Source organism: Octopus bimaculoides, chromosome 1 (genome assembly GCF_046866305.1).
Source record: "Octopus bimaculoides isolate indiv1 chromosome 1, ASM4686630v1, whole genome shotgun sequence".
NCBI lineage: Eukaryota > Metazoa > Mollusca > Cephalopoda > Octopoda > Octopodidae > Octopus > Octopus bimaculoides.
The window spans coordinates 114484511-114499667 of record NC_142928.1 but is presented as its reverse complement, the minus strand read 5'-3'; the positions used below and the strand labels follow the sequence as shown (position 1 = coordinate 114499667).

Here is a 15157-nt window from a genome sequence, read left to right as displayed (position 1 = left end):
CAAATATTTCATGCAGAAAAGCTTCATCAAATGCTGGAGCAACCATTTTCGTTCAGTAAAAAACAAAAAAAAAAAACTGTGGCCAGTGTACCTTGTAGTGAGTAAATGCACAATGAAAATGATGCCACAAACCAGAAGTTTAGCCTTGTTCTGATTTTAAAGTAAGCTGTTTCCAGTTTAAAGTACCAGAAATAAACTTTATGAAGTGTTTATTTTAAGGACCCAGGAGAGAAAACTCGTGAGTGACAAATTGCAACAACAACATGGAGATGTTAAAAATGCACATTTGGACTCACTAGATTTCATCCCAGTCATCATCATCATTATCATCGTTTAACGTCCGCTTTCCATGCTAGCATGGGTTGGACGATTTGACTGAGGACTGGTGAAACCGGATGGCAACAGCAGGCTCCAATCTGATTTGGCAGAGTTTCTACAGCTGGATGCTATTCTTAACACCAACCACTCAGAGAGTGTAGTGGGTGCTTTTACGTGTCACCCGCACGAAGGCCAGTCAGGCAGTACTGGCAATGGCTACGATCAAAATGGTGTATTTTATGTGCCACCCGCACAAAAGCCAGTCCAGGGGCACTGGCAACGATCTCGCTCGAAAATCCTTACACATGTTACAGACACAAGTGCCAGAAAGGCAACGCTGGGCACAGGTGCTATCCCGATTTTGCTATTCGCTTGCCCCAATAAGTCTTCGCAAGCTGAGTTTCATGTCCAATGAAGGAGACGACGTTAGCACGGGTGCCAGTCATCAAATTTAGTTCGATTTCACTTGCCTCAACAAGTCTTCGCAAGCAGAGTTTAGTGTCCAATGTAGGAAAGGTACGCATAAGTAGGCTGGCTACAAAGAAAATTGGGTTATAAGGTCCAAATGTTTTTTTTCTTTTTTATGTGGTTGATATTTAGCCCATACAGTTTCAGGTCATCAACAAAGAAAAGATGGAAGATACTTTTAGATCCATTTCACTGGTCACTCTGTTTTGTGAGCAAGTACGATAGTGGATTTAATGAGAGCACAAAGTGTAATACTGACAGACTATCACCCTGAAAGATGCCTTTTTGGTAGTAAATGCTCTCAGAGTCAATCTGCTCCCTATCGCTTCTGAGGAGCAAAGTAGTGTACCAAGCCTTGGTCAGGTATTCAATAGCACTCACTAGTGGTTGTGGCACTTTGGCTAACCGTGAAGCCTTGATAATTCACCCATGTAGTATACTATCAAAAGCCTTCTGGTACTCCAGCTGCACTACCATTAAGTTACTGTATTTTTTTTCTTAGATCATTTTCTTAATTAGTACCTACTATATACAGCCTCACACCTTCTTTCCTCCAACTTTCTTAGGTGTTATAATGTTGTCAGTGGCACAATGGTCCTGCAAGAACAGATTGAGGTACTCAGTGAATAATTTGTACATGATGTTCTGGCAGGCTATTGGGTGGCAATCTTTAGCAAGGGTGGTTTGTCTATTTTGGGGGATGAAGAGAGTGGTTGCAGTTGATAACTTTTGAGGTAAGTCTTGTCCTCCCTTGATACTTTCTCCATACAACCATATGAGATCTTGCTGATAAAAATTGAAACTATTCAGCCAGTAACCTGGTATGAGGTCTGGGCCAAGGAGATTTCCTGTTTGACATTTTCTGTGGAACTGTTTCCAGTATTTTGCCATCTATTTCATATTGCTTTTGTTGGACATGTCTGCAGTAGTTCTTTCAGCCGTAGTTTGTTTGTTGAATTGATCATTTGTTTCCCACAGAGATCTCCAGTAGCTCTCAACCTGATCTTTTGTTGGGGTGTCTTTTACAGAGATTGGGCCTTTTTCATTGAAGCTGTGATAAACTAACTTGAGATCCTTGCATTTGCTGTTTATATGTTGTAAATTCATATTTTAGATTTTCAGCTGTAACTGTGAGTTGTTGTTTCAGCTAGTGCAGTTTAGAGTTTATGTTTTTGAATCCTGTATCACCAAATCACCTCTCTAATTTTTTCTGAGATCTTCCTGATAATGTGTGAAGTTTTTCGCTGTTACATTCCATAACTACATCGGTCTGTGAGATACTTTTTTGCAGGGATAAAATTTTATTATGATGTGGCCATGCTAGTTCAGGCTTTCTGCTTGAATCTCGATTGCATAACTTCAGCTCTTTGCAATATGCTAGTAATGTAATTGTTGAGACATACAGGGGTTGGACAAAATAATGGAAACACCTAGCATCATAGCATCATAATTTTGAAATATCTATAAAACCGTCAAAAGTTTGTTTATTTTTATGTTTTTTGATTTGTTATTAGTGTTACTTAACATGTTTTGCTTAAATTGCTGTTTCTTTTCAGAAATCATCAGAAAAAGGTAATTAAAATTCATTAAAATGACAGATCTATTGGACTTTCAAAGAGGTCAAATTGTTGGTGCTCGTATGGCAGGAGTTAGCATAACGAAAACAGCCAAAATATTTGGTGTATCAAGAAGTACTGTCTTGAAAGTAATGACAGCCTTTGAGAAAGAGGGAAAAAACCTATTCATCGAAACAAAACTCTGGAAGAAACCAAAGCATTCAGATTAGGGACCGTCGGACTCTTATGCGAATTGTTAGAAAGGATCACAAAAGTACAGCTCCCAAAATTACTGTAGAGCTTAACGACCACCTCGAGAACCCAGTTTCCACAAAGACTGTTTGCTGGGAGCTGCACGAAGCCGAAAATTGCATGGGAGAGCTGCAATCAGAAAACCACTACTTTCAGAAACAAATGTTGCAAAGCATTTAGAATGGAGTAAAAACCTACAGAATTGGTACCTACAGCAGTGGAAGAATGTTGTTTTTGCGGATGAGTCATCCTTTACCTAATTTACAACCACTGACTGAGTATATGTGTGGAGACAACCAAAAGAAGCATTTGATCCAGACTGCCTTCTGTTAAATATGGAGGAGGATGTGTGATGACCGGGGTGGGGGTGGGGCTATATCTTGGAAATCTGCCAGCCCAGTGGTTTCCCTTCATGGCAGAATTAACAGTCAAGACTATTTAAGCATTTTATCTGATCAAATTCAACCTATGGTTGTGGAACTGTTTCCAGAGAGAAATGCAATCTTTCAGGATGACAATGCACCAATTCACACAGCTAAAGTTGTTACTGAATGACACAAGGAACATTCTATTGAAGTTGAACATTTTATCTGGCCACCACAGTCCCTAGATCTCAATATTATTGAACATTTATGGTGCATTTTAGAAAAACAACTAAGGAGTTAATATCCTCCACCATCATCACTACAAGAACTGGAGACTGTTTCAGCTGAAGAATAGATAAAAATTTCTTTGGAAACAATTCAAACTTTGTATGAGTCCATACCTCATAGAATTCAGCTGTAATTACTACCAAAGGCAGTCTTACCCCATATTAAAATAAATTTGTTTGAAATTTTAAGGTGTTTCCATTATTTTGTCCAACCCCTGTATATCAAAAGGTTAAGGGTTTCATACCTCCAGACTGTGTGATCTTCTAATATTTGTGATCTCATTTACTGCGTCTAATTCTAATTTACTGGGTTCTTTATTGTCATTCAAATCAAGGTTGTAGGCCTGTTGAAACATATATCCCAGATCACTTGTAAGGTGTCCACAAACTTTTGATGTTCTTCTGTTTGTACAGCACTGGTATGGATTTCAGCCAAACTGTTGGTGTGTTTACTACTAGATTCAGCTAACTGTTCTGTATGTCCATCAGTGGAAGGGAGATGATTATCTTCAATGGCTGGCTGCTTTGAATCAGGTATGTCTGTTAGATGTGTCAATTTACATCTAATGATACACTTTGCTGGTCCGTTTAAATATTTCAGGGAAAAATATAATTCTAGGTGTTTAGAGTTCCACAAATTTTTTGGCCTTTGCATAAAATCAAATTTATGGGTCTCAGATTGTATATATGCTTCATATAAACCTTTGTTAAGATTGTATGTCCATTGTATACAGCGACTGTAGTTACAATTTGATTGAAAGAGTCTTATATGTTTAGTCATGATGACTTTATCTATTCACCGATATTTGTATTTGTTTTTCAAGACAGACAATGATCTTCTTTGAGCTTTCAATGAAGTTTTATCAGAATTAAATTTAAAGTTGTATACAGCTTGGGTAATCTTTACTTTCAGATTGTTTTTAATTCTACAATTATATTTAAACGCACATATCAAGTGGTGTTTATCTTTTTCATAAACTGTTTTGAAATATTACTTGACTTACTTCTTTGTGTGCATTGTTACAGCACTGTGATTATGTAAATATATTAAGATGCATGTGCTGTTTACATAGATATGCTGCAATATATGTAATGTTTAAAACACTTATTTAATATATTCATTCTGTAGCTCAACTTTTCCAATATGTTGCCTTCATAATGACCAGTAATTACACATGTGCGAGTATTGGACTGACCATTACAGTTACCACATGTGTGTGCGCACGTGCGTGTGTGTGTGTGCATGTGTGCGTGCACATGTTTGTATGTATGTATGTATTTAATCATTTAAATTCTTCCTCTGAAGAAGGAGCTGGTTTCTAAGAAAGACAAAGTTCCAAAGCTCCATCTTTGGAATGTAGATAATAAAAACAATGTCACATTTTAGACTTTATAAAAATCTTGCATAGTTTTATTGTTCTGCTTACATATTGTTTTTGTAATGTGCGAATCAGTTGGTTGATTTCTTTTTCTGAAAATCCAAGCTTATTCAGACAGACAGTTAGGCATTTACTTACAAAACCAAGTGTTCCAATTGGTATAAATGTAAATTTGAAATCCGGATATAGAAGCTGGAGATTTCAAAGCAGTTATTCATAATTATCTTCTTTCCCTTTGATTTTAAAGAGACATTCACATCAGCAGGACAGCTTACCTCTACGACAGTATATACATTTTTTTGTCTGTTCCAAATAATAATAGCTGGCCTGTTATGCTTACACTTGACAGATGTTTTGATGGGAATGTTCCACCAGTATTCCTTGTGCTGGTATTTGTGTATGTATTCAATAACAGGGGGATTTTCTATATTTATTTCAGGACAGTTTTTTTCCCAAATGGCATTGTATATTGTTTTTGAGACATTATCATGCCACATAGGGAAGTAGTACCTTGATAACATTTTTGGGCAACTGTTAGTCACATGTATGATGTCTTCCACAGAAATAAGACATAATCTACATTAACAGTTGCATCTGGGAATTTCAAGGGCATCACTGTCTCTTTTGTTGATTAAGTATTTAGTAGTAATCTCCTGTTCTTGGATTGCAAATGCATAGCCTTCAAAGTGTGCTGTGATGTACCATTTACAAATCCAAGAGAGGCTTTGCTTCATGTCAATGTTATTCTCTTATTCAAGTCTATGAAAAGCATACAAATGCATGATCTTTTCTGGTATGCTGAGGGTTTCCCCTCCAGGTCTTCTTTGAGGCCCAGTTGATTTGGGGTTGTATGGGAGGTCATCAGAAAGAGTATATTTCCTAAGGAGTTCACTTCCAACACATAGGATATTGTTTTCTTCACTTTTTAGCACTAAGTTAATGTATTTTTGCTGCTGTTGTTTAGCAAGTGCTGTCCAAGAGAGACTATGCAACATTCCAAGGCTGTCTGCACTGATCTCAAGCCCCTCCCTCTTTTATCTCTTCTTATGTAGAGTCTGTTGATATCACTATTTTTGAGGAGTTTTCCAGCTGATGTTATAATTTTTGCAGGTTGTCTATGGAGTGGATTTCTTCTACAGACCAGTCAAGTATCTCAAATGTTAGAATCAACACTGGCACTGCAAATACACTGTGGGATATTTTCATGTAAGAGGAAAGTTTGGACTGCCATATTTTTCTTGGTCATTCCAAATAGCAGATCATCAGTGTAGAAAAGAAGGACCTCAATGTTCCTTAAAACAAACCTTTTTAATGCTGATGTCATACAAAATACCATGATCCACTTTGAAGGTGGCAGATTATCTCATACTCCTGGGATTTTAGTGGGGTCCATCCTGTTATAAGCATGCAGGCCAGGTCTCTGATCTGAGGATTACTCAATATTTGGATGTGCTGCTGCACCATCCTTGTTAGTGTCATTGAATGACAGAGGGTACATGTGGAAGTGGTTTGCCAACTGAAGCCTGCCACCAGATACACTGGGTCCTGGCATCTTGAGTAACAGCTCTTGCTGCCTTATTTTCTAGCAGACTAATCTGTAGTCACCAACTTCCATCTAAGTAACATATAAATTGTACTTTTCCCACCTCTTTTCTTTGCCAACCTCAAGTCTTGCCAAGATTATGGCACTGATTTTTCTTTTGACTAAGCCAAAAAAATAAATAAATAAAATAATAATAATAATAATAATAATAATAATATAAAAAAAAAGAACCCCACAAAAACTGGGGTTTGATGTAAAAGGGTCATATCCCATGGAACTATTTTTTCAAACATTGTATTCATGATACTTTGGATATTCAAGGTAATGTGGAATATTTATGACAATTTCCACCATCCCACAACTGTTTCATATATTGACTGGGTTTTTTTTTGTTATCCAATCATTTCTCAATTTTCATGCTTTCAGTCTTGTTTTCAAAATCATTGTATATCTAAAGAATTATATTCATCCTTTATTCTCTCCAGTCACTCCATCTTTATCCATAATACATGTTTCCTTATAATACAAATTTTTTTACATGTCTTACAGTCCAATCTATTTGTTTCTTCTGAACAATCTTACATTATGTGTAAGGTACAACTCCTGGACAAGCTGAGACGTATCAACAGTGACCAGGTGTCATTAGGTATTTTGTGTTTTTCAACATCAAACACCTTTGTGGGATTCATGAGGTTTCTACTTGCATTTCAGCAGCAACCATCAATGGATCAGCCTTTTTAATCCAAATCCCCTTGGTTTTGTCTGCAGCTTTACTCATATATTAACTGGCCCTTTTCTTTGCTGTCCTTGTAAAGTTCAATTGATTAATGACTTTGCAAAGTGAACATCCTGCAAAGCCTCTATAGTACACTCTATAGTTTTCCAGCATCTGTCCTGGTACTTGTTCAACAATTCCTGGTACTTCTCCCATTTTCTCACATTGGTTTCAATATGCTCTTTCCATGGCACTATAATAACTTCCAGCATGATCATTTGTTTTATTATTTCAGAGATAATAAAACAAAGGATAATGCTAGAAGTTTCTATAGTGCCATAGAAAGAGCATATTGAAATCAATGTGAGAAAATGTGTAAAGTACTAGGAATTGCTGAAGTGCCAGGACAGATGCTGGTAGAATCATTAGCATCTGGACAAACTGTTTAGTGGTATTTCACCTGTCACTATATTCTGAGTTAAAATTCTGCTGAGATCTCCATTGCCTTTCATCCTTTTGGGGGTTGTTGAACACTGGGGTCAATGTAATTGACTGTACCCCTCCCTAAAAAATTCAGGCCTTGTGCCTATAACAGAAAACATTATTTCAGAGATAATTATGATGTGCAACAGGAATGATATTGCTATGATGTGCTGTAGAAACTTCAGTTGCTTATTTGATTGACATACAGCTATCAAGTCAGCAGATATGCAAAGGGAGTCTGTTCTTGTTCTTATTTGCAAATATATATGCATCGTGGATTGATAAATATAGAAAATTGCATTCATTGAAACAATGTTTTACGGTAAAATTTGTCACATGAAAAAGAAAACATGTTATTCTAATAGATAATGAATAAGGAAAATATTTACATCCTCCAATTTTAGATTTAAAATCTATAACTTTTTAATAAAAATTACTAAAATATCTATAACATTAAAAAGAAGAATTGGTGTAGTTTAAAAAGGAAATTAGCTAGGAATTTCCTACAAATTTATGAATGGTACACTAAAGAAATATTGGTTTACATTATACTACAGAAATATTTGTTTACCAACACAGAAATTTTGTCAATGATATATTGATATAATAATACCTCGAAGCATTTTGTAATGACATCTTTCTGAACTTTCAAGAAATGCTCAATGTCATGTTCATTTACAAGCTTGTCACAGTAAACTCTTTGAGTTTCATGCACCCAAAGTCGAACCAATTCAGCAGGGGTATTACAGCAATTTTTGGAAGAGAACAAAATACCCTGAAATAAAGGCATAAAAGAAAAATTTAATATATTGGATCTGATCTCATAAAATTGAGAAATATTTGAGCTATATAAACCATAATTGGTATATCATAAATAAGGTTAAATCAAAGTAAGCAATTAACTTTATATCCAACTTAAGATTACATTTTGATATCAAAACTGCTTCTGTCACTAATAATTAACGTAAGCAGTATTTGAATGAGAAAATGCTTTACGTCCAGTTTCTTATAGGTAACATGGATGAATATCAACTAGTTGGTCATAAAACATGATTAATAACCATTTTACAGCAAGTTCATCAAGACAGGTCACATATCAGAGTTAATGCATTTTCTTTAAGGATAGATATATCTGAGAAATGGCACACATTGCCCCTCAGGCCTATCCAGTCTATAAAGGGATGTACAGCTACTTATTCTGCATAAACTTTAATAATTTGATGCCAATAAGTGAGTAAAAAGTAAACAGGGAAAGGTTTCCAGAGGGGTGCAATTCTGGAAATGCATGAGAAGTGTTGAGTAAAAGCACATAACACAATGGAGTTAGTGATAGATGTGTAGTAGACAAAGTAATTAAGAATTAATAATATTATGATAAATGGCAAAACTTCTTATAAAGGTAGGGAAAGCTGCTGGACTTACAGGCATAGTTACCGAGATACTCAATATATCTGACAAGTTGAGATACATAATTACCACCCAAATAATTGATCAAGTAACACAGGAAGTATTATATGATAGCTAAAGACTGGTATATCAATATCATTGTAAACTGTAACAAGGGCAGAAGATATGCTTTTGTGAAAAATTATAGAGGCTGAAACGTGTTGGGCCAGGCTATGCAGGTCACATAGAATGTTATGGCACAATTGAACCGGAACAAAGTTAGCTTAGATGAAATGCAGTTTGGCTTCATCAACACCATCTGTTCTAATCTTGCATAATTTAATTTATCTCTTAAATATGCAAACTATTATTATAAGAAGTTTTGTCATTTATCATAATATTATTAATTCTTTTATTCTTTTGCTTGTTTCAGTCATTTGACTGTGGCCATGCTGGAGCACTGCCTTTAATCGAACAAACTGACTCCAGGACTTATTCTTTGTAAGCCTAGTACTTATTCTATTGGTCCCTTTTTTTTGCTGAACCACTGAGTTATGGGTGTGTAAACACACCAAAATCACCTGTCAAGCGATGGTGGGGCGACAAACACAGACACACACATGGTAGGAGTAGGGTTACCAGTATTACTTGTTAGCAGTATGCAGGTTGCTTCTATCACAGTTTTTCATATAAATACAGTATTTGGGGGAGTAGGTAATTTTATTAGGGTTGCATTGTAATATTTAGCATTTTGGTTAAATATTTCCTTGTTAGCTGAAAGTATAGATATCCTCATGAAAGCACTCTTTACTATTGATTTAATTACACTTTGAGGATGATTCAAGAGCTAGTTTACAAAGTTTAGATGTTTGTTGGGTTTGTGGTATGGTCTGTACAGGTCAGAGTTAAGATCCAACATGATATCTAGAAAATTAACTATCCTCTTATTACTATTAAGTAAGATTGATTGCCCATCATTCTTAAAAAGTTTGAAGAATTTTTTTCTTAAACCTTTCATAATTTACAAGACTGCATTTGCATACCACTGGAATGTCATCCCTATAGACAGTAGGTATATTTCCATGAGGTCAGTTACCTGTGCTGAGTCACTTGACCTAATGGTAATATCAAAATTATCACAATCCTTCCTTGTCCAGAATTTATCACTAAATTCAGTAATAGTACTTTGGCAGCTAAAATGGTGTTCACTTCATTCCTAGACAGATCAGAATTCTATGGAGCAAAAATTAAAGCTTTGTTAAGAAGAACAGGTGATATTGAAGAGTAGTAACTATTGATATTAAATTGTAGGAATTTGATATTTCTCTTTGTCCTAAGATCAGTTAACCATTCTAACTGTATCAGACCATCTACTACTGTATCTACTAGTGCATTGTTCTAAACTCTAAGTTTAGTACTGGCTATGGTGAAGCATGCTTCTATTTCGTCATTTGTCTGTTGAGGGATGCAAACTCTTTTGTTAAAGGGTAGGGTTGTTGGATAAATATGACTCATATTGTATGGCTTATCGCATGGATTGAAGAATAGGGTGTGAAAAGGGTTAGTGTCATTTATACCTGTTGAACTACTTTCTATCTTATCATTTCTCTGGTTATCATCTCTTTGGTTGTCTCTGCTGATGCTGTTATTGGTGGTGGTAATGGTGTTTCTATGTGTAGTTGTTGCCAGTAATGTGTATTGTTGTGAGTGTATTGTGTTGGTTTGCATGTTTTCATAGTTGTTTTCATTATTGTTGTTGTTGTTACCAGCCCCACTATTATTGTAATTCTTATTGTTGTTGTTACCATCCCCACTATTATCATTATTCTTATAGATATTGCCTCCCATTCTGCTGACCCTCCTTTTGTCTTCATTTTCTTCACTGCGGCTGCAGCTATTTTGGCTCCTAAGTTTGGCTTGCTTATGTCTTTCTGTGTTTGTTCATCTAAGTACAAGGCCATCATAGAGAGTGATGCAAAGGGAAACACACAGAGATACAGGAGTGGTATCAAAAGGTGGGGTCAAAGGCAGCAGCAGCAGCAACAGGGGAGGGGATGGGAGTGAGGGGAGGATCATAGGGCAACTAAGAACAACGATAACAATGACAACAATATAAAGGGCATAAGCCCAAATATACACATATAAGCACACACGTGAAACACAGACATGCGTATGCACACACATGTACACATACACATAAATACAGATGCAAAGATGCATATATAAGGATACACATCATAGAAGAACAGAACGGACTAAGTGGAGCAAGAGCACACATGAGGTTAGAAAGTGTCACTGAAAAGGCCCCAAATGTGTGATAAAAGATTTCCGGACAATGGTCATGAGTTAAAATAAGAACAGTAAAAAAACGAGTGAACAAGGAATATAAAGCATGTGTGCTTATTTGGCAAAAAAAAAAAAAAAATGACCATCCTGAAATAAACGATATATATATATATATATACATATATCATCATCATCATCGTTTAACGTCTGCTTTCCATGCTAGCATGGGTTGGACGATTTGACTGAGGACTGGTGCAACCGGATGGCTACATCAGGCTCCAATCTAATTTGACAGAGTTTCTACAGCTGGATGCCCTTCCTAACGCCAACCACTCAGAGAGTGTAGTGGGTGCTTTTACGTGTCACCCGCACGAAAACGGCCATGCTCGAAATGGTGTCTTTTATGTGCCACCCGCACAAGAGCCAGTCCAGGGGCACTGGCAACGATCTCACTTGGCTTGCCGGGTCTTCTCACGCACAGCACATTTCCAAAGGTCTCGGTCAGTAGTCACCGCCTCGGTGAGGCCCAATGTTCGAAGGTCTTGCCTCACCACCTCAGCCCAGGTCTTCCTGGGCCTACCTCTTCCACAGGTTCCCTCAACTGTTAGGGAGTGGCACTTTTTCACGCAGCTATCCTCATTCATTCTCACCACATGTCCAAACCAGCGCAATCGTCTCTCTTGCACACCACTACTGACGCTTCTTATGTTATGTATATAATATAATATAAATCTGACATGGGCAAGCGTTGTATTCTTTCTTGTTTTGAGGTTCACAACCAAATGGCTGGGTGGATTCGCATAAAAATGGCACACATGTGGAGACAGGTGCACACATTGGAATGTTATTTGTATTTTTTTCCTAGCCCCCATAGTTACCGAGAAAATCGATTAAAATAACCTGCGTGCGTGCACGTGTGTGTGTAAGTGTGTGTCACTGAAGCCATTCATACATACATAACCACTCTCTTTCTCTCTCTCTCAGTCAATCACTCACTAAAAAACTGAATGAAAAAATTTCAGTTATCTCTCTCTCTCATATACACACACACCATCAACATTACTCTCTCTGTCTCTTCACACACACTCACAAAAGCAATTCATATACATACCACACATTCTGTCTCTCACACCCTATCAAACACACAGACACACACACGCACATCTATTCTTCTGTCTCACACAACTTCAAAAGAACTTCACTCATACAACCACGCTCTCTCTGTCTCTTTCGCTTTCATGCTGAGTTCAAAAGATCCCTTTTTTTCCCCAACCACATATTAAAAAGATATTTTCACTTGTCTGGGCATTGCTATTACAAATTCACAACAATTCGACTTGAGAGATAAACACAAACCACCTAGTGCTAACTGCAAAACTCCTGCCAAATTATCCGCCAAAACACACACACACGTCCATTTCACATATCTTCTTTCAATTTCTGCTCTCTGATTAGACAAACGTCTAATACAGTAGCTCTCAGCTACATTTTGTTCTTTAAAAAGGTACGTGTCTATTTTTTCTATAAGCGTATAACAATGATTGATTCCATACTTTCCAACTTAGCTTTTATCTTCACTGTTCTTAAATTGGATACGTCTGCTATTAAGTTGCAGAACTTTGGCAGTACAGTTACAAATCATTTCTGCTTTACTTTTTACATACAATTTCCCCGTAAATTCTTACAGCTTCATTTTTTGGTGATGATTGAAATGTCAAACACTTTCTAACTGTTAAAGCAATTCTTAATGTCAACTTCTTAATGCCTCTTCTATTTTTTCCTAGCCCCCATTTTTACCGAGAAAATCAATTAAAACCTTTTCTAATGAAAATCCCCTCTTTGTTCCGCCATTAAAACAACCAGTTGCTCACACAGCAACAAGGGGACTACAGGATGACAGTCAGTCAAAACTTTTGCTATGCTGTCTCACTTCTTTCACCTCTTTGTGGGGTTAATTATCTTCATCTTTGGTTACAGTTTCTCATTCAAACTACATAATATGCAGAATTGTCGCATTAATACAGTAGGGTATTTTGAGGGAGATTTGGCTGCTATTTCCACCAGGTCTACCTACCATGTAGAGGTCTGAACTTAATTTTCATTCACAGATTTACATTTCAAAAATTTAACATAATCTTTTCCATAAATCAACTATTGTAAAAATTTTCTACCATGACCTCACATTTTCTATGTATGTGTGTGTACCTTAAAAGACATGATTAGACAGAGGTCCAATAGAGTAGTTCACAGAAATAGACTACGTACAAATTCTTTCTTCACAACTCCTGAAGATGTTTTCTGTGAAGATATTTTGGAAAGACTTCCACCCTTACCCCCACCCATTTTCTCCCAAATTTATTTATTTAAAAAGTTTTTTTGCCAAAAATTCCCGTTTTCAGATGCGGAGGATCGGGAAAATTGCCAAAAATCGGCATTGTGAAATTTCTCCCCCCCCTCCCCCCGCAACTTCTTCAATTTTGACTTTTTTCACCAACACTGACCCTAAAACCCTAGCCCTAACCCTAACCTTATAAGTACAGAAATGTTCTGAAATTTTTGTCCAAATCATAATGTCCATATTTTTCCGCATATTTAGAAAAAAATTCTTAAAAAAAAATTTTATAAAGATTTTTGGAAATTTTTTTCAGGCGCAGGAATGATTGTGTGGTAAGTAGCTTGCTTACCAACCATATGGTTCTGGGTTCAGCCCCACTGCGCATCACCTCGGGCCAACCAAAGCTTTGTGAGTGGATTTGGTAGACAGAAACTGAAAGAAGTCCGTCGTATATATGTATATATATATATATATATATATATATATATATATATATATGTGTGTGTGTGTGTGTGTGTGTGTGTGTGTGTGTGTGTGTGTGTATATGTTTGCGTGTCTGTGTTTGTCCCCCAACATCACTTGACAACTGATGCTGGTGTGTTTACGTCCCCGTAACTTAGCAGTTCGGCAAAAGAGACTAATAGAATAAGTACTAGGCTTACAAAGAATAAGTCCTGGGGTCGATTTGCTTGACTAAAGGTAGTGCTCCAGCATGGCCACAGTCAATTGATTGAAATAAGTAAAAAAGAGTAATCATAATCTCCATATTTTTTGGCATATTTTGAAAAAAAATTCTGAAAAAGCTCAAAATGAAGGAAATGGGGGTGTGGGGTAACCGAAAAGTGGGGTCTTAATTGAAAAAAAAATTTTAAAGAAAGGGTGCTTTTTTTTTGGGCGGGGGGGATAATGGGCGAAGCTGTTTCCTGACAGCAGGGGCAGGAAATTTTCATACAACAGGAGGCTCCAATCGAAACAGGGGATCCGAAATGATAAGGTTGAGAAATGCTGTTATAGATTATGCCTAACCTAAAATGATCACACCACATGATCCAAACTGACCGGATGAAACCGAGCTTAGCTGCTAGTATATATATATAAATATATATATATATATATATATATATATATGTGTGTGTGTGTGTGTGTGTGTGTGTGTGTAGAGTGTTAGGTGTGATGTACAGAATTAAATATTGAAAATAAAGTCGTCAGAATTTTGGAATAACTTCTTTCATTTATTTTATACATATATTAGTGCTTTCGTTCGTCTTTCGAACTTGTCAAATATAATTCTGTGAAAATACAGAGATTTGTTTTATATAAATAAGCAAGATCTCTGTATTTTCACAGAATTATATTTGACAAGTTTGAAAGACGAACGAAAGCGCTAGTATATATATAAAATAAATGAAAGAAGTTATTCCAAAATTCTGACGACTTTTTTTTCAATATTTAATTCTGTACATCACACCTAACACTCTACACATATATCCTTGGATGTACAAGACGCCAGAATGAATGGAACACAATCAGACTCACAGCCGAGAAACACAAATAATACATATGAACTTCTCACAGAAATATCTAATAAGTTAAATTTACTTATTTCAAGATTGGATGCAATCTTCACAAATTCAGATAGAACTGTAAATGATACCCATATGGAAGATGCTCAAATACCAGAGACAAACAACAAGGAAGAAATAAATACAAACTCACTTGAAGCCACATCTGTAGAAGTACATCAGCATAATACCATAAAATTATATCCTTGGAAGAAACTCCTG

The 15157-nt window shown here is 36.4% G+C and overlaps 1 protein-coding gene across 1 annotated transcript in view; it reads right to left on the bottom strand.

Annotated features, from left to right (window-relative positions):
• The window catches only part of LOC106876453 (dynein beta chain, ciliary), an 855334-nt gene that overhangs the window by 199223 nt on the left and 640954 nt on the right, over window positions 1-15157 (bottom strand). The window contains exon 40 of the mRNA XM_089350837.1: window positions 7980-8141. Coding sequence (XP_089206963.1) covers window positions 7980-8141 — 162 coding nt within the window. The remainder of the gene's footprint in view (window positions 1-7979; window positions 8142-15157) is intronic.